General features: G+C 36.7%; 2 protein-coding genes across 13 annotated transcripts in view; one reads left to right on the top strand and one right to left on the bottom strand.

The window, feature by feature from the left end:
* Nucleotides 1–20,405, bottom strand: part of RAD52 (RAD52 homolog, DNA repair protein) — a 493,030-nt gene that overhangs the window by 248,191 nt on the left and 224,434 nt on the right. The gene's annotated exons all lie outside the window — the stretch shown is intronic.
* The window catches only part of ERC1 (ELKS/RAB6-interacting/CAST family member 1), a 402,974-nt gene that overhangs the window by 172,277 nt on the left and 210,292 nt on the right, over nucleotides 1–20,405 (top strand). For all 11 annotated transcript variants that reach the window (XM_084878772.1, XM_084878773.1, XM_084878770.1 and 8 more), the window contains one exon: nucleotides 1,293–1,428. In XM_084878772.1, coding sequence (XP_084734898.1) covers nucleotides 1,293–1,428 — 136 coding nt within the window. The remainder of the gene's footprint in view (nucleotides 1–1,292; nucleotides 1,429–20,405) is intronic.

Here is a 20,405-nt window from a genome sequence, read left to right as displayed (position 1 = left end):
TTATATATATTTACCAGAATGATAAAATTTAGAAAGCCTGATTGTACCAAGTGTTAGTGGATATGTAGAAGTGTAACAGATATTGTTTTGCACTATTGGTGCAAATATAAATTAATATAACTTTTGGAAAATATTGAACTTGAAGGTATACCTACTACATGACTGAAAGTTCAGTTGGTAGGCCTATACCTTGGAGAAACTCTTGAACCGGCATACCACAATGTATCTAGCAGCATTGCTTATAATAGAAATAAATGAAACAACTCAATTGTTTATCAACTTGGGAATGTGTTAAAACATTTGCCATATGTTATTTTATACTGCATTGAAAGTGAAGGGATAAAAAATTACATTATACTCATTGATCAGTATGAGTCTCAAAATATATTGAAAAGATGCCCTAACCGGTTTGGCTCAGTGGATAGAGCATCAGCTTGCAGACTGAAAGCTCCCAGGTTCGATTCCCATCAAGGGCATGTACCTTGGTTGCGGGTACATCCCCAGTAGGAGGTGTGCAAGAGGCAGCTGATTGATGTTTCTCCCTCATTGATGTTTTTAACTCTCTTTCCCTCTCCCTTCCTCTCTGTAAAAAATCAATAAAATATATTTAAAAATATATATATATATATATTGAAAAGAAAAAAATAGTTTATTAATAAACTTTATATATAAATTTAAAAACATGCAAAGTAAATGAAGGGTCGATATATGCAACAAAACTTTAGTAAAAGCAAGGGAATTTTAAACACAATTTTTAGGATGTGGCTTAGTGTGGAGGCAGTGGTATAGGATAGAGAGCTTCAGAAGTAGATATAATGTTCTATTGCTTATCCTAACAGATTGTCCTAAATCTTTATAGCATTATTTTAATTTATATGTACATTGAATATCACCTTTGGAAAGTGTGAAAGATTTAATAATAGCAAAATAAGATTTGTATAACAAAACCTTTCTTAATCAGCTTTTCTACTACTTCATAGCATTGATGTCAGGAGATTTCCATATTTCCAATATAAATCTCTGACTTGGTTTCTTTTTCATTCCAAACTATCTCATGCCCTCCTTTTCTTTTAGGATTTCATTGTGCTTCATAAAGTACATGCTGAAATACTATTGTTAACAATTTGCTATGATTGGTAGGAGTGCCCTTGAAAGTGTTGGAATCATTTTGCAGCAGGAATTCTTTGTTGGTTTTCAGCTAGTCCTTGGTGGCAGTGGTGTAAAACTGTAAATGAACTTTTTTTCTATGCATATATATGAATAGCTTGATTTTTCTCCTCCCTTATCAACAGGCAAGTGAAAGACCAGAATAAGAAGGTAGCAAATCTGAAACACAAGGAACAGGTGGAAAAGAAGAAGAGTGCACAGATGCTAGAAGAGGCTCGGCGAAGGGAGGACAGTCTCAACGACAGCTCCGCACAACTCCAGGTGAGAAAACAGGACAATCTGTTAGGCTCTGGTGAAGATACTTGATCCAGAATTGCATGTTGTTTTTCTCTTCATCTCTATCCTTCTCTTTTTCCTCTTTCTAACCCTGCTTACTGCCTTCCTCTCAGATCAACTGCTTAGCAATAAAGGAATGGCTTTAAATAGAAAAGGCAAGTTTTATTCCACAGCTTTGTGCCCACACCTCAGCATTGGAGAAAGTTCATCTTGCTTCAAGTTGGTCGCACTTTCTTGGTAAGTTTTATTTCAATTTAATGAGTGGGTACTGTTTAGCTTTAGGGTGGTCATTGTAACTATTTTTCATTTTTCTTTATTAAAGTGCAATTCTGGTCTTGGTTTATGTCTATATTTTTAACTTTCTTTCTCCCTTTTCTCTCCACTTTCCACTCTTATTTTTCCCTCCCTCTTTATTTCCTTCCTTTTTAAAAATTCAGAGAGCATATTTCATAGTCATGCAAGATGTATAAACTATAATTTTTTACCTCAGTGGAGTGATAATTATGTGTGAACCTAATTATTTACAGATTAAGTTAAACAAGGTTCAATAACAATAGTAGCAGTGACCATATGATAAGTGTCAATTGTGTTGAGTTTCCCCTGGTGATGGAGGAAGCCAAGCTTTCCCCACACCCTGGCCAGCCCGGGTCTCCACTCAAGGCTACAAAGTTTCAATTATAGAAGATAAATAAATCCCAGATACTGGGGCCTCTGCTTGAGTCACCAGGGGGCATGGTTGGCCTGCAAACCACCACAGGTCCCTCACCCAGGGCACCCCATGTGTTGGCGGGTGGGGAGGGGGCAATTGACTGATATTTCTTTCTCTCTCTCTCTCTCTTTCTATCTCTATACTCCCCTTCCCTGCCTCCTGGTGAGGATTACAAAAAAATAAAAATAAAAAAGAATGAGGAAAGTCTCTAATGAGTGATTTCTAGGACATTCTGTCAAGTGGGAGAGGACACAAAAGACTATAATATGCTACTCTTGGTAAAGAAAGTAAAAACATATGATCTTATTTTCAAAAGAAAACAGGAAGGATAGACTAGAAACTAAAGAAACCAATGATCTGTGGGAGCAGTTGGGAGAGGAGTGGAAAAAGGGGGAAACCAGATTTTGGTTTCTATACATCTTTTTCTACTAAAATGATCGAAGATTTTTTGGAAAAGTGGTTGATTCTAGGGCTGGGGCAGGGAAAATACACACTGAGCCGGGACAACCTTGTGGTTTCAGAAAGTAGGAACATGGTCAACAAAAAGATCTCTCTCATGAGCCTGGATAACCTCGTGGTTTCAGAAAGTAGGAACATGCTCAACAAAAAGATCTCTCTCATGAGATTTGGGGTCTTATAATGTTTTATTAAGTATATATATGTGACTATTTTAAGACTTGATTATACAATGTTTTTTTAAAAGTATTTATAGCATGGTACATACATACTCATATTTAAACTATTTTACAATTCCAATTGATAGTCATGCATATAGGACATGAATATTAAAGACAATGAGGCACATACTGGTGATTCTGTGGGAGTTTTTTGTTTGTTTGTGTGTTTTTTAATTATAGTGCCTCTTGTGTTGATGTGCTGCATTTAGTCTTGCTAAACTTTGTTTCCCTTACTCAGGAATTTCAGAATGAAAATTTACCATTTGTGATACTATGGATAGACCTAACGGGTATTATGCTAAGTGAAATAAGTCAGAGAAAGACAAATACCATATTTCACTTATATGTGGAATCTAGAGTAGTGGTTGCCATAGGGGAAGAGGGTTAGGGGACTGGGTAAAAAAGGTGAATGAGTCAAGAAGTATAGATTGTTAGTTACAAAAAAGTTATAGGGATGTAAAGTACAGCATGGGCAATATAGTCAATAATATTATAATAATTGTATATGGTGCTGGGTGGGTACTGGAAACATGGGAGGGAATACTTTGTAAAGTATATGATTACCTAACCACCATATTTTACACCTGAAACTACTACTAAATAATATTGAATGCAAATTATAATTGAAAAATAAAATTAAAAAAGAATTTAGCTCTGTATAATTAAATTCTGTTTTAAATCTGTGTAGAGACAAATAAATGTTGACCCCCCCTTTCTGTGAACATTAAATATGCTCATTATAACTTTTTTTTATGTGTATATGTCAAAAGTTGTGTTACAGTGCAATTGATAGAGTAATTGCTTGTATGAAGAACTGAAATTAGGTAAATCCCAGCAGCAAGAGCCTCTCAAATAAGTCTATGGAAACATGATTGTAGGTGATTTGACTGATTCTAATGTGGAGATTAGAAAATCTCTCATTGAAAGCCTACTCATCTTTTAAGTTTCAGATCAAATGCTCTTTCCTTTGTGAAGCCTGCTTAAATCCTCTTATTTTAACCTAGATGCCGGTGCATGGATTCATGCACTGGTGGGGTCCCTTAGCCTGGCCTGGCCTGTGCCCTCTCGCAATCTGGGACCCCTCAAGGAATGTTGGACTGCCAGTTTTGGCCCGATCCCCCCAGGCCAGGCTGAGGCACCCCACCAGTGCACAAATCTGCGTACCAGGCTTCTAGTATGCATATAAGATCTTTGGTTAATTTCTACCTACCCTCCCCTTTCCCCCTCTGAGATTCATCATTCTGTTCCATTATTTTCATGCCTATGCATTGAGCATATGAACTTTGGTGGTCAGTGCATGCCATAGCTACTGGTTGAATGGTAGAATGGTCAGACAGTTGCTTAGGCTTTTATATATATAGACTAGAGGTCCGATGCACAAAAATTCATGCAAGAGTAGTCCTTCCTTCCCCCAGTTGCCGTCACTGGCTTCCCTCCTCTGGCCGACTGTGGGTACCCAAGCTGCTTCCCTCCTCTGGCCAACTGTGGGTACCCAGGACCCGGGCTGGCTTGCTTTGGGCTGCTTGCAGGCACCTGGGACCCCGGCCGGCTTTCCTCAGGCTCCAGTTTTGTCAGGAAGGATGTCCGGAGTGACATCCAGAAGATGTTCGGTCTAATTAGCGTATTACCCTTTTATTATTATAGATTAATCACACCCTCTGTTTTAATTCCATTAGAGCACATGTGTCAAACACAAGGCCCGCGGGCCAAATCCAGCCCGCCAGGCCTTGCAATGTGGCCTGCACCGCGCTGTCATCACTGCACTCCGCTGTCAGTTTATGACATTGTCAGTTTATGACTGTTCGGTAAACCATTCGGCCCGTGATTTAGGCTGGATTTTAGATTTTGGCCCCTTCTCTGATTGAGTTCGACACCCCTACATTAGAGTTTATTTCTACTTTGATTTTAGGTCTTATTTTATCTTACTCATATTATTTTCTAACTAGAGGCTCAGTGCAAGAAATTTGTGCAAGGTAGAATCCCTAGGCCTGGCTGGTGATTGGGGCCAATCGGGGGCCATTTGGGACTGCGGGAGGTTGGCTGGCTGGCCCCGTTTGGGGCGGATCAGGGCATCCGGCTGGGGAGGGGTTATAGGAGAGCTTGTCTTGGCCCCATCTCACCCAGTCCTGATTGGCCAGACCCCAGCAGCAAGCTAACCTACCGGTTGAAGTGTCTGCTCCCTGGTGGTCAGTGTGTGTCATAGTAACTGGCTGAGCGGTCAACTGCTGAGTTGGACACTTAGCATATTAGGCTTTCATATATACAGATGATTTTTTGTGTTGTTCTCCCCAGGTACTTGGGTTTGGGAACCATGTCTTGGTACTTTGTATATAACTGGTTCTCTAGAAAAACTTTAGTTGCATTGATAAATGTCAAGAACTCTCATTCACAAACATTTTAAACTGGCCTTTGGAGTTACCCATTTTCTAAATCCTTTAAGTACAGCTGAGTTTTTATCAATGTGGGCGTTAGGGGCATTGACACTCCCACGGGTTGAAAATCCCCATAGAATTTTTGATTCCCCCCAAATTTAATTGTTATTAGTCTCCTGTTCACTGGAAGCCATACTGATAACATAAACAGTTGATGAACACAGATTTCGTATATTTATTATGTTTTCTTACAATAAAATAAGCTAGAGAAAAGAAAATTTTATGAAGAAAATAAAAAGGAATAGAAAATACTGTTTATTAATACCATAAGTTCGTGTCATCTATTTAGAAGATGAATCGTCTCTCTTTGCATTCATGACATATCTGACCTTTTCTTAGTCTTTTTTGGGCTTATTGCTAGGATGTACAGTTCATCTGCAAGTTTCTACAAATTGTTGCAAGTTGCCAACATCTTTCCAATATATTTATTTAAAAAAATCCACATATGAGTGGATCCAACAGTTTAAATCTGTGTCATACAAGGGCTAACCAATAGCATAAACAGTGTATTTCTAGCCTCCTTTTTAAGTGAGCTAGCCAACTAGCATAGCTATTCTATTCTGGGTAAGCTGATAGTGTTGGTGTTCCTTATATACAGTTGGTTTCCTAATTAATTTATGCTCTTCTGCTTATGCAGAATTTTTTTTCCTATAGATTTCCAGTTTTGCTACCTAAAGACTCTGGTTTAAAATGAACCTTTTTTGATGAACTATATCCTGTTCTTGTTTCTGTCTTCTTGATTGTTCCTCAGCCTATATGTTTAATTTAATTTAATTTTATAATTGCTCCTGCGTGATTTACTAATTCTTCCATTTTCTTCGTAACTAGTTTATATTGGCTGTCTATTAAGGGCTATTTTTAAATTTTCTTTTTTTGATTTTCTTAATGTTTTGCACAGGTAAGCTGTTCATTAACTATAGCTATAATTATTGTTGTAAATAACAAATAAAATTTAAAAATTAAAATTTAGAAAAAAATTTGATGTTATTACATTTAACATTCTAATGTTCTCTTAATATTTCATAGGTTTCCCTTTAACAAAAGGTTGCATATTTTAACAAAAGAAATGTCCTCTTCCCTCTGTTGGGAATATTTACCTTATATATTTTTATATTTTAAGCAATAACATTTACTTTGTCTTTTGACAAAACTACCAAGTTTTGGTCACATTTTACTAAGACAAGGCAGACTGGACTAGAAGCATGGCTCATATTAATAGTGGTTTGGTATTTTGTTTTTATGTATAACAAAGATAAGTATCTGACTTGAATCTTGAGGGAGGGTACTGTCAGAGAGATTAATGGGACTGCTGAAATAACACTTGGGTCTTCTGAGACCAATGTTGTGAAGAATATAATTCAAAGGAAGTGAAAACAATAAGAACAGAGATAGGGGAAGCAACTCTCTGTATATGAATATTGCCTTAGATGCAGAATTAGCAAAACATTTGTTTTTCTTTCAAATTTGATTTGATTTACTCTATCTACAATTTTTTTTTTTTCTTTTCATTTTGGTAAGATATTTGTTTTTCCTTTTTGAAATGCCAACGTGGCAGGTAGGCGGCAGACCAGTCGGGGCCTGCTGGCCAGAGGGAAGGGACATGGCATGGGATATTGGCCACTGGCCCCAAGGAGGGAGCCGACCCTTGGCACCCCTAGGAAAGGGCTGTGTCCATTGCCACCCACCCCTGGTTCTTCTTCCCAGCCCTGGGGGTTGGGGAGAGGAACCACAGGAGGTTGGCACGCTGGGGGAGGTTGGTTGTGCGAGCGCACTGACCACTAGGGGGTAGCTCCTGTGTTGAGTGTCTGCCCCCGGTGGTTAGTGCACACCATAGTGACCAGTCATTCCAATTGTTCTGGTCACTTAGGTTTTTATATATATAGATTGATTTCAGAGTGGAAGGGAGAGGGAGAGAGAGATGGAAACATCAATCATGAGAGAGAATCATTGATCGGCTGCCTCCTGCACACTCCCTACTGAAGATCGAGCCTGCAACCCAGTAATGTGCTCTTGACCAGAATTGAACATGGGACTCTTCAGTCTACAGGCTGACACTCAATCCACTGAACTGAACCAAACCGACTAGACTTGGTTTCTTTTTAACAGACCTTCTCCTTGACCTATTTAAAAATTTAATCTTATATAATTTCTCCCTTTTAAATTCCTTTTTTCCTTGGCAAAACAGGAATTTTCTTTTTCTTTATTATTATTATTATTATTATTATTATTATTATTATTATTATTGTTTGAAGGATTACAAATAGTACATATGTCTCCTTTTTTTCCTCTTGACCTCCCCCAAGCCTTCCCTCCCCCACCCCCGCATATGCCTTCACCTACCTCCCCTCGCCCCCCGTGTCTTGTATACATTGGTTATGTTTATATGCATGCATATAAGTCCTTCGGTTGATCTCTTACAGCCCTCCTCCCCCCCAACCTCCCTTGCCTTCCCACTATAGTTTGACAGTCTGTTCAATGGTTCTTTATAACTATTTACCCCCATTTTTTTCTTTAAAAAATCTTGCCACTACAGACTAGAAATAAACATATAACAACAAAAACCGTTTGAGTCCCAATAAACAGTTTTCTATCTAGAATATGGGCATGGGTAGGTTTTTATGGTATTTTCAATCAGGTATTAAATGAAGTTAGGATTACACTGGAGAAGTGTTTATATATAAACCAACGTCTCATTTTACAACCCTGTGGGTAGTTGCTAAAATTAACTTAAAAATTGTTTTTCTACAGGTGAAACACCTACTCAGATTATTGTCAAGTATGGAACCTTTTAAAGCTTTTAGCTCAAACTGTGCAACTCTTTACCATTTAGAAAAATTACTTAAAAAAAACTCTGCAGTTTTGAAATATACTTTTAGATACATTTCTCTCTGTTTCATTTGATAGCCAAGAAATTTATTGAAAGAGTGTTTGTTTGTTTGTTTATTTATTTATTTATTTATTTATTATTTTTATTTATTTTTAATCTTCACCCAAGGAGTGAGGTTATTTTTTCCATTGATTTTAGAGAGAGTGGAAGGGAGGAAGGTTAAGAGGAGAGAGAGACACACACACAGCAGGTAGAGAGAAAAATATTGATGTGACAGAAACACATCAATTGGTTACCTCCCACATGCGCCCTAACCTAGGCTTGTGCCTTTGACTGGGAATCGAACCCTTGACTCTCCAGTTCACAGGCCGATGCTCTAACCATTGAGCACACGGGCCAGGGTGAAACAATGTTTATTGATAGTATTGATGTGTAGCCTGCTCAGGCATTTCCTAGAGTTAAGTTTAGCACTCTTCTATGGGAACTTTTGGCCACATCTTTTGAGCTTATTACAAGAATTCTCACTATAAAATAGTGATTAAAGTTAAAATTGGCAGGAACATTCTTTGTTCTGTAAGTACTATGTTCTCATCTCAGTGAAATGAAATGGTTTAATCCTTTTCTTTGTATTATTGTGGAAACTCCTCTCTTGCAATTGGAAAGTAAGATCTCCAGTAAGATTCTTATTATTTTTAAGAAAAAGCAGAACCAGACATTATATATATATACATACATACACTGAGTGGCCAGATTATTATGATCTCTGAATGTAATGAATTAGAGGCCTGGTGTATGAATTCATGCATGGGTGGGGTCCGGCCAACCTAGTCAGGGGGAGGGGACATGGGCAGTTGGCTGGCCTGCCTGCTGGTTGAACTGCTGGTTGAGGGAACAGTTTGCATATTAACCTTTTTATTATATAGGATATACACTGAGTGGCCAGATTATTATGCGTTCAGAGATCATAATAATATTGCCACTCATGTGTGTGTGTGTGTGTGTGTGTGTGTGTGTGTACACATATATATATACTATAGAGGCCCTGTAGATGAAATTCATGCACTGGGGTGGGAGCGGGTGTTCCTCAGCTTGGCCTGTGCTCTGTCGCAGTCTGGGATCCCTTTTGCAGTCCAGGACCCCTCATTCCTTACCACCCACCTGCTTGCTGCTCCTTATCTCTTGGCTCACTGCTCCTTAGCGCTGCCACAGAGGCAGGAGAGAGTCCTGCCACCAAGTCTTCTTCGCTAGCCAGCTCCTGTGGGAGCACACTGACCACCAGAGACAGTTCCCGTGTTGAGCATCTGACTCCTGGTGGTCAGTATGTGTCATAGCCACCAGTTGTTCTACCAGTCTTTCTGCAGTTTGATTGATTTGCATATTAGACTTTTATTATATAGGATATATTCCTTTTGCTAAGACCTCAAATGCAAGAGTTAATCAATTTATTATTTTAAGTAAAAGATTAATTTGGAGGTTTTTGGTAAAGACTTTAAAAATGTATGCTTATTCTTTTTATAAGTGTACCAACCAAAGAAGACATGTCCTAAATTAGGTAAACCTCATATCCTTGCCCAAGTTTCTGATATCCAACTATCAGAATTTTCAAGATTACAATCTGGCTAGTATATATGGATTTTTTGTATTAGGTGCTTTGTAAAAGTCATTTTTATATAGCATCATTTTATGTTTTTTTCCATTTCTTTAATGAAATGTATCTGCTTTTATTTTAACTTTGATCTTTAAAATTGAGGTTATATTAGAGTTCTCCTGCAACTGGGGTAGATATTTGAGGGACAATAAAGAGACGAGAGGAGAAAATATTTTAATTCAAATAATTTCTTAAAACAAAAATATTTGATATGTAACCAAATCTATCTCTGGGGACAGCTAGCTTTCTTTTCCTAAAAGTGACTGCATCAGTGCATGTGGCTTCAAACACCCCCCCCCCCCCAACACACTAAACATCTAATTGAATTCTGACAAGTTGAATGATTTTAATGAAATCTGCTGCATGTGTATGTATTCTTGGGGGATGGGGAAGAGGGGGAAGAATAAGCATTGGGGTTGAGGGTAGTATTAAAAACATTAAAAACATTACTGGATTACCATTAAGGATAATGGATTGCAGTTAAAATTAATTTCTTTTAGAATATGTTCAAGTCTCTCTGAGAAGTGGTGTTTGTTTATTCCAAAGGAAGCAACTTTTAAAATGAACCCAAATAAATGACCTTGATAACCATGGCTGAGTCAGAGTTGGGAAAGGGATGAGTGAATGTGGGAAGCTATAATCTTGGATAATGGATGGAATTCTACAGTGACCTTTCCACTGATGAAAAGGGAAATGCTTAATAAGATCTGACATTATTAAGTGATTTTTTAAAATGTTACTGTATTATTGAACCCTTTTTCTTTTAATTTTGAGGGAGATGTTGGAAGAGAACAAAAGGTTAATTTTTTATTTGCTGTTTTCCCTTTTGCCTTTACATTCCTTATTGAATGTTTGATTTGAAAGAAAGGCAGTGGAGACTAGAGTCTTACAGCTGCAATGGTATGTGGCTCAATGTTCCCAGAGCTGATGTCAAGAAGTGAAGTTCAGAGGAGTGTATTAGGGGAGTAGTATTATGGGATTTGCTAAGGGGTCCAGTCTTCTTGTTCATTTGCCTGAGTTAAGTCATAGTTATAGCTGTCACAGCTTTTTGCCTAATCTCATGAATATAGACATTTTATTTAAGGATATGAGGAATTCTTTAGCAGCTTCCCAGTTTCTTTCTCTCTTGCACTCTGCCATTCCCCCAGAACTAGTCACACAAACCTGTTTTGATCTCTACTTTGTGGGTGAAGTAGTCTCATTTGACCCAGTTAATAAGTATACTTGGCATTAATAAGTAGATTTCCGTACCTGATTCAGTGATAGGAAAACTGTGTATGTTAGCTTTGATGAGTACAAACTTAATTTATAGCTGTTGAAATAAAAATTTTAAGGTATTGCTTTTGAATGATTTAATTAATGATTTAGATTTAGATTACTGAGCTATTTATAATGGTAGAGTATGTTTCTTGCGGTCTCCAGATACCTTTGTTTCTGTGGCACATAGTACGTATCTAAATTTGAGATTGCCTGAACTGGTTAAACAGAGTGAACTGTCCAAGTTAAGCAGGTGGATGATATTGAAGTCGTCTTCTCTACTTAGTCTTTTCCCCCAGCCTGCCAATTTAATACTTTTGCTTTGAAGTAATGAGTGCTAGAACATTGATTAACTCCAAACAGAATTAATAATTATTCTCCTTGTAATTTTGAATTAGACTCATTTTTTGGCTAAATTTTTTACTCCCCCCCTTTCACTTTATGAGTAGAATAAATTATAATGAAAATTAATGAGGAAACATGAATCTAAAGAGAGTCTTTACTCATTTGGGCCAATAAGGCTATGAATATTTTATTCTCATATTTTCTTAAAAAACGGCTTGACTCCCAAAAGAAAGGAACGTCACTAAAGTATTCAGACTAAACTTATTAATACACCTCTTTCTATAGCTTTTTACTATAAACTTGTATAGCTTTCTAAATATTTGCCAAATAATTTTTTAATTGAACTTTGAATGATTGGCCTATCATTGAGCATACTACCTAGTACTGAACTATTCATGAATTAAATTGAATGTGATTTTTATCATAATTATAAGAAAACATCTCTTAGTAGAACCCAAACCAATTGTAAATATTATTCTGAATAATTCCTGAGAGAATGCATATTTTGATGAATTCATATTCAGTGATATGCTGATCCATATCTCAGTTTTGCTAAGTCTCCTTAATATTTTTCTCTTACATTTAAGTATGTTTGTGTTCCATCAAAATATGGTGTTATGAAAAATAGGTAGAGGCAAAGAAGCATTGAACAAACTGTCAAACTACAGAGGGAGGGATGGGGAATAAGAGATCAACCAAAGGACTTGTATGCATGCATATAAGCACAACCAAAAAACACAAGACACTGGGGATGGGAATGAGGGCAAGTGCTGGGGGTAGGGGAGGACAGGAGGAGGTCAATGGGGGGTGGGGGGGGAGAAGGAGACTTAAGTACTACTATTTGTAGTACCTTAAACAATAAAATAAATATATATATATATATATATACATATACAGTATATAGATATATACACACATATATAGTGTGTATGTACTGTATATGTATCTATATATAGATATACAATATATATCTATATCTATCTATCTATCTATCTATCTATATATATATATATATATTGCGTGTGTGTGTGTGTGTGTGTGTGTGTGTGTGTGTGTATGTATGGTGTTATGCCATAGCTGGTTTGGCTCAGTGGATACAGCATCAACCTGGGAACTGAAGGGCCCCGGGTTTGATTCTGGTCAAGAGCACATGACCGGGTTGCCGGCTCAATCCCCAGTAGGAGGCATGCAGGAGGCAGCTGATTAATGATTCTCTCTCATCATTGATTTTTTTTTTCTCTCTCTCCCCTTCTTCTCTGAAATAATAATAATAATAATTATATGGTATCATTGGGTTCCATTTTAACATAATCTCATAACAGCTGTGTCTTTGAGGTAAAGGCTTGTTATACTAACAGATTTTTTCCCCCCTCAGAAGCAGTTTTGAAAATCAGTTTGCTTTGATATTCCAGTTTCCTTGTACTGGAGCTACACACTTGAGTACTATGCTAACCAACTTCTAAGATAGCCTCAAATCGTCCTTATCATCTGGTATACATTCCCTTTTAGTCCTCTCCCACATTGTGTCAGAATTAGTATGGGTGAACAGTAGAATGTCAGAAGTGATGGTATGTGACTTTTGAAGCTAGACCATAAAAGATGTTGACGCTTCTGCCTTGCTCTTTTGGATCACTTGCTCTGAGGAAAGCCAGATGATCTGTCACAGTGATACTCAAGCAGCCCTGTAGAAAGGAAGAGAAAGGCCCTTTGCCAAGAGCTATTACCAACTTGCCAACCATGTAAGTGGAAGCAGAGGACTGAATTCTGGCTGACATCTTGACTCTAACCCCAGTAGAGAACCTGGAACCAGAATTGTTTGGCTAAGCTGCTTTTGAGTTTCTGACTCATAGAAACTGAGATAAAAAATGTTCACTGTTGTTTTAAGCTGCTAAGTTTTAAGGTAACTTGTTATATAACAATAAACAACTAATACAGGCACTTTAATATCCTAAGTATTAAAGTGATTTGCCAAATACTTGAATTTTTTTCACTTTAAATTCACAATTCAGTTTTTTTCTGTTGGTAGAAGGGTGCTTTTGAATTTGTTTTATTAATATTACCACCGCAGTAATTTTCACTGCTGAGGATTGTTAGAGCTTTCACAGTAAGTTTGCCATATGGATTCTCACATAGGTAACTGATATTTATGTGTTAATAGATTATGAGCTAAGAAAAGTTATGAAACATGATGTGTTATAGAGACTTTTATGGATATATCTCATATGTAAAAAAGTATTCTTGCTCTAGCAGTGTTGTCCATAAGAAATGTTAGCACACAGATAACTTTGAATTCTTTAGTAACTTCTTAAAAAAAAAACTAAAAGAAAACTGATGACATTAATAATTAATAATGTTTTTTTTAATCTAATATGTCCAAAATGTTACCATTTCAACACATAATTAATGTAAAGCTTATTAATGAAATATTTACTTTATTGTTGTTGGGGCTAAGTCTCCAGAATTTAGTGTATATTTATAGTACATCTCAATTTGGACTAGCCACATTTTATTTTATTTATTTATTTTTTAAAATATATTTTATTGATTTTTAGAGAGCTAGAAACATCGATGAGAGAGAAACATCGACCAGCTGCCTCCTGCACACCCCCCACTGGGGATGTGCCCGCAACCAATGTACATGCCCTTGACTGGAATCGAACCTGGGACCCCTCAGTCCACAGACCAACGCTCTACCACTGAGCCAAACCTGCTTCGGCTAGCCACATTTTAAATACTGAGTAGCCAGCCGAAACTGGTTTGGCTCAGCAGTAGAGCGTCGGTCTGATGACTGAAAGGTCCCAGGTTCGATTCTGGTCAAGGGCATATAGGTTGGTTGCGGGCACATCCCCAGTAGGCGGTGTGCAAAAGGCAGCTGGTCGATGTTTCTCTCTCATCGACATTTCTAACTCTCTATCTCTCTCCCTTCCTCTCTGTAAAAAATCAATAAAATATAATAAATAAATAAATAAATAAATAAATAAATAAATAAATAAATACTGAGTAGCCACATGTAGCTAGTGGCTGTCATGTTCAATAGCACAAATAATGAATTTAGCTGAAGTTTAGAAGACTTCATTCCAAGCTAGCAGCAAATCAATAATGCATATAAATTACAGAAATGGTTTTCTCACACTTAAGTTTAACATGCCATATCTTAGCTTTAGTTTGTATCTACATTTGGCTCCAATAAGTCATCCTTCTATTTGTTGAATACCTCAGAACCTTCAAACCTAAGGGATATTCTATAGATAGAAGGGATTTGGGATATTCGAGGTTCTATGTATATTTGTTTAAGATCACAGACTCATAATGGCATGACTACCTCATGATTTAACTTGAAGACTGCTGAATGTGGACTTTTTGAAAGAGAAAATATAGTTTAGACTGTGAAGCACCTACTCAGGGCCCTGGGCTGTACGTGGTATAGAAGCACTTCCCAGGGATTTCAGCACAAACCCTTTATTTTCTAGAGCCTGGGCCTGAGAGCAGAAGTAAACCAAATCTGTTCTGTTTTACAGTTTCTGAAGTCCAATATTTTACCACTCGACGTTTTGTTGGCTCACACATATTCAGAGAAATTGTGATAACTGTCACTTCTATCCAGAGTTCAGGCATGGAACAGATTAGAGATTTTTCTTTATTTTTCCAGAGCTTAAAATACTTTATTTTATTTATTTTTAATTTTTTTTCTTGTCTAAAGTTTTACATATGTCTGCTTTTCCCCCGGTTGATTCCCCCACCATTCCTACCCTGGGCAAGGCCCCACCGCCCCGTGTCTGTGTCCATTGGTTATGCTAATGTGCATGCATACAAGCCCTTTGGTTGATCTCTAACGCTCTCCGCTCCCCAGCCATTTGTCTCTAGATCAGTATATACTTGTTCATCAAATTATCTTGGTAATTATATCCCATATATGAGTGAGATCATGTGATGTTTATTTTTCTACAAATGGCTTATTTCACTTAGCATAATGCTCTCCAGTTCCATCCATATTGTTGCAAATGGTAAAAGTTCCTTCTTTTTAATAGCATCGTAGTATTCCATTGTGTAGATGTACCACAGTTTTTTAATCCACTCATCTGCTGATGGCACTTAGGCTGTTTCATATCTTACCTATTATAAATTATGCTGCTATAAACATGGGGGTGCATATATCCTTTCTGATTGGTGTTTTCTTATTTCTTGGGATATAGTCCTAGAGGTGGGATCACTGGGTCAAATGGAAGTTCCATTTTTAACTTTTTTAGGAAACTCCATACTATCTTCCACAGTGGCTGTACCAGTCTGCATTCCCACCAGCAGTGCAGGAGGGTTCCTTTTCTCCACATCATCCTCTCCAGTACTTGTCATTTGTTGATTTGTTGATGATAGCCATTCTGACAGGTGTGAGATGGTACCTCAATGTAGTTTTGATTAGCATCTCTCGGATGATTAGTGACTTTGAGCATGTTTTCATATGTCTCTGGGCCTTCTGTATGTCCTCTTTTGAAAAGTGTCTACTTAGAGCCATAGACTATTTTTTTATTGGATCTTTATCTTCCTTTTGTTAAGTTGTATGAGTTCTCTGTACATTTTGGAGATTAAACCCTTATCTGAAATAGCATTGGCAAATATGTTCTCTCATGCAATGGACTTTCTTATTGATTTGTTGATGGTTTCTTTTGCTGTTCAGAAGTTTTTTATTTTAATATAGTTTCATTTGTTTATTTTCTCCTCAATCTTCATTACCCGAGGAGCTGTGTTTATAAAGATATTGCTATGACATATATCTGCTATTTTGCTGCCTATGGAGTCTTGTAGGATTTTTATGGTTTCCCGTCTTACATTCAAGTGCTTTAGCCATTTTGAGTTTATTTTTGGGTATGGTATAAGTTGGTGATCTAGTTTCATTTTTTTTTTTCATGTATCTGTCCAAATTTCCCAGCACCATTTATTAAAGAGACTGTTTCGTCTCCATTGTATGCTCTTGCCTCCTATGTCAAATATTAATTGAGCATAAGGGCATGGGTCAATTTCTGGGTTCTTAGTTCTGTTCCATTGGTCTATATGTCTGGTCTTGTGCCAGTACCAGGCAGTTTTGAGAACCGTGGCTTGGTAATATAGCTTGATTTCTGGTAATGTGATCCCTCCAACTTTGTTCTTCTTTCTCAGGATTGCTGTGGCTATTTGGGATCTTTTTTTATTTCTAATGAATTTTTGTAGAAACTCTTTAGATCTTTGAAATATGTCATTGGTATTTTAATGGGGATTGCATTGAATGTATAGATTGCTTTGGGTAGTATGGACATTTTAATGATGTTGAGTTTACCAATCCGTGAACATGGTATGTTCTTCCATTTGTTTATGTCTTTCTCTATCTTTTTTTTTCAATATTCTGAAGTTTTCCGAGTATAGGTCTTTTATGTCCTTAGTTAAGTTTATTCCTACGTATCTTAATTTTTTTTGGAGCAATGGTAAGTGGAATTGTTTTTTGTTTGTTTCTCTTTCTGGGAGTTCATTATTTGTGTATAAAAAGGCCATAGATTTCTGGGCGTTAATTTTGTATCCTGTTAACATTGCCAAATTCATTTATTATGTCTAATAGTTTTTTAATGAAATTTTTGGGATTTTTCTATGTATGGTATCATATCATCTGTGAATAAAGACAGTTTTACTTCTTTTCTAATTTGGATACCTTTTATTTCTTCTTTTTGTCTGATTGTTATGGCTATCACTTCCAGTACTATATTGAACAGGAGTGGTGAAAGTGGGCATCCCAGTCTTGTTCCTGTTCTTAGGAGAAATTGTTTTAGTTTTTGCCCATTGAGTATGATGTTGGCTGTGGGTTTGTCATATATGGCTTTTATTATGTTGAAGTATGATCCCTCTATTCCCCTGTTGCTGAGAGTTTTTACCAAGAAAGGGTATTGGATTTTGTAAAATGCTTTTTCTGAATCTATTGATATGATTATGTGATTTTTGTCTTTCAGTTTGTTTATGTGATGTAACACATTTATTGATTTGCAGATATTGTACCATCCTTGCATCCCCGAAATAAATCCCACTTGATCATGGTGTATGATCTTTCTAATGTAATGCTGAATCTAATTTGCTAGAATTTTGTTAAGGATTTTAGCATCTATGTTCATCAAGGATATTGGCCTGTAGTTCTCAGTTTTTGTGGTATCTTTATCTGGGTTTGGGATTAGGGTAATTCTGGCTTCATAGAAAGAGCTAGAAAGTGTGCCTTCCCCTTGAATTTTTTGGAATAGTCTGAGGAGGATGGTTTTAGTTCGTCTTTGAATGCTTGGTAGAACTCCCCTGTAAAGCCATCCAGACCAGGCATTTTGTTTGCTGGAAGGTTTTTGATCAGTGCTTCAATTTCTTTGGTAGTTATTGGCCTATTCATGTTTTTTTTTTTAATTATTATTATTCTTGATTGAGTTTTGGGAGCTTGTACTTTTTTAGGTATATGTCATTTTCCTCTAGGTTGTCTAGTTGTTCATAGTATTTTTTCATAATGGTTTGTATTTCTGTGGGATTGGTTGTTACTTCATCTCTTTCATTTCTGATTGTGTTTATTTGGGTCCTCTCTCTCTGCTTCTTGGTGAGCCTGCTAGAGGTTCATCAATCTTGTTTATCCTTTCAAAGAACCAGTTCCTTATTTTGTTGATCTTTTCTATTGTTTTTTGGTTTCTATATCATTTATCTCCACTCTGATCTTTATTATTTCCTTCCTCTGCTTATGCTAGGCTCTTCTTGTTGCTCTCTTTCTAACTTTTTGAGCTGTAGGGATAGATAATTTTTTTATAATTTTTTTCTTATTTTTTCTTCTTATTTATTTATTTATTTATTTATTTTTATATAGGCCTGTAGAGCTATGAACTTCCCTCTCAAGACTGCTTTCACTGTGTCCCATAGATTTGGATTGTTGTGTTTTCATTATCATTTGTTGCCATGATGATTTTTATTTCTTCTTTGATCTTTTTGGTAACCCAATCATTGTTTAGTAGCATGTTATTTAGCCTCTAGGTGTTTGATTTTTTAATTATTTTTTTATTGTAGTTGATTTCTAGTTTTATGCCATTGTGATTTGAGAAGATGCCACTGTAATCTGAGAAGATGCTTGATCGGATTTCTGTCTTCTTGAGTTTGAAGAGACTTTGCCTGTGCCCCAATATGTGGTCTATCTTTGAAAAAGACTCAGGTGCACTTGAGAATAATGTATATTCTGGGGCTTTGGGGTGAAATGATCTGTTGATGTCAATTAATTCCATCTGATCTCATGAGTCATTGAGGATTGATGTTTCTTTGCTGGTTTTTTGTTTAGAGGATTTATCCAATGGTGTTAGTGGGTATTAAAGTCCCCTACTATGACTGTATTTCTATCAGTCTCTCCCTTTATATCCTTCAGAAGTTTTTATTTTTTTTTAATTTTTATGTATTTGGGTTCTCCTATATTGGGTGCCTATATGTTTACCAGTGGTATATCTTCTTGTTTAATTGCTCCCTTTAGCATTATGAAGTGTCCTTCCTTATCTCTTGTTATGGCCTTCATTTTTAGGTCTAATTTGTCAGATTTAAGTATTGCTACCCCAGCTTTTTTTCTTCTTCTTTTTTTTTTTTTCTTTCTCATTTCCATTTGCCTGAAAAACCTTTTTTCCATCCCTTCATCATCAATTTGTATGAGTCCTTTGTTCTGAGGTGTGTTTCCTTTAGACAGCAGATATATGGGTCATATTTTCTTATCCACTCAGCTACCCTGTGTCTTTTGATTGGGGCATTTAACCCATTTACATTCAAAGTTATTGACAAGTACTTGTTTTTCCACCATTTTTATTCTTTATGCCTTTGTTCCTTCTTCCCTTCATATTTCTTCTTTTTATAACAGACCTTTTAGCATTTCTTACATTTCCGGTTTGGTGGTAATAAACTCCCTTAATCCACTGAAACTGGTTTGGCTCAGTGGATAGAGCATCAGCCTGCAGACTGAAAGGTCCCGGGTTCGATTCTGGTCAAGGGCATGTACCTCGGTTGCGGGCACATCCCCAGTGGGGTGTGCAAGAGGCAGCTGATCAATTATTCTATCTCATCGATGTTTCTAACTCTCTAACCCTCTCACTGGGTCCACCTATTTAAAAAAAAATTTTTTTTTGTTGATCTCTTTCCACCCAATCTTGAGATTTTGTTCAACAGTTTATTTTGTTCTTTAGATTCCATACATATGAGTAAGATCATGTGATACTTGTCTATCTCTGACTGGGTTATTTCACTGAGCATAATACTCTTTAGGTCCCTCTATGCTGTGTGAAAAAGCAAGAGATCCTTATTTTTTTACAGCTGCATAGTATTCCATGATATAAATCTACCACAGTATTTTCATCCACTCATATACTGATGGGCACTTGGGCTGTTTCTGGATCTTAACTATTGTAAATTATGCTGCTATGAACATAGTAATGCATACATTCTTTCTGATTGTAATTTTGGGTCTCTTATTCCTAGACATGGGATCACTGGGTCCACCTATTTTTATAATTTTATTTTTCTTTTTCGTTCTCTGATTAGAATTTAGTTCTAATTCACTAATCTGATGCTTGGCTTCCCCTAACCTGCTATGTATTCCTTCCACTGTGTTCTTTATTAGTGCTATGTCATTCTTCATGGTTACTATATATTTTCGCATGCTATTGAGCATCTTTGCCATCATTATTCTGAATTCTTTGTCTCAAATTTCTTATCTCTATTTTCACTTAGCTCTTCTTCTGGAGACTTTTCTTTTTCCTTCTTTTTTGTTTGTGTTTTTGTTTGTTTGTTTGTTTGTTTGTTTGGGGCTTTTTTTTTGTCTCCCCATTTTGGCTGCCTGTTTGAATTTGTGTCTCTATACTAGGTAGATCTGCTACACCTCCCAATTTCTAGTGCAGGTCAGTGTCAGACGCTCTTTCTTACTGGCATTGAGTATTCTGTTTGGAGCTATCAGCAATCCACAGAGTGTGACTTCCTCTGCTCGGACTGGGTGCCTTTGGAAAAGATGAAGATGTGCACTGAAGTTTGCCTTTCCTAGCCTCGGGCCATGAATTAGATCAGG

Source organism: Pipistrellus hanaki (genome assembly GCF_964339955.1).
Source record: "Pipistrellus hanaki genome assembly, chromosome: 3".
Lineage (NCBI taxonomy): Eukaryota > Metazoa > Chordata > Mammalia > Chiroptera > Vespertilionidae > Pipistrellus > Pipistrellus hanaki.
The sequence above is the reverse complement of the archived record's forward strand: the minus strand, read 5'-3'. Positions and strand labels throughout refer to the sequence as shown.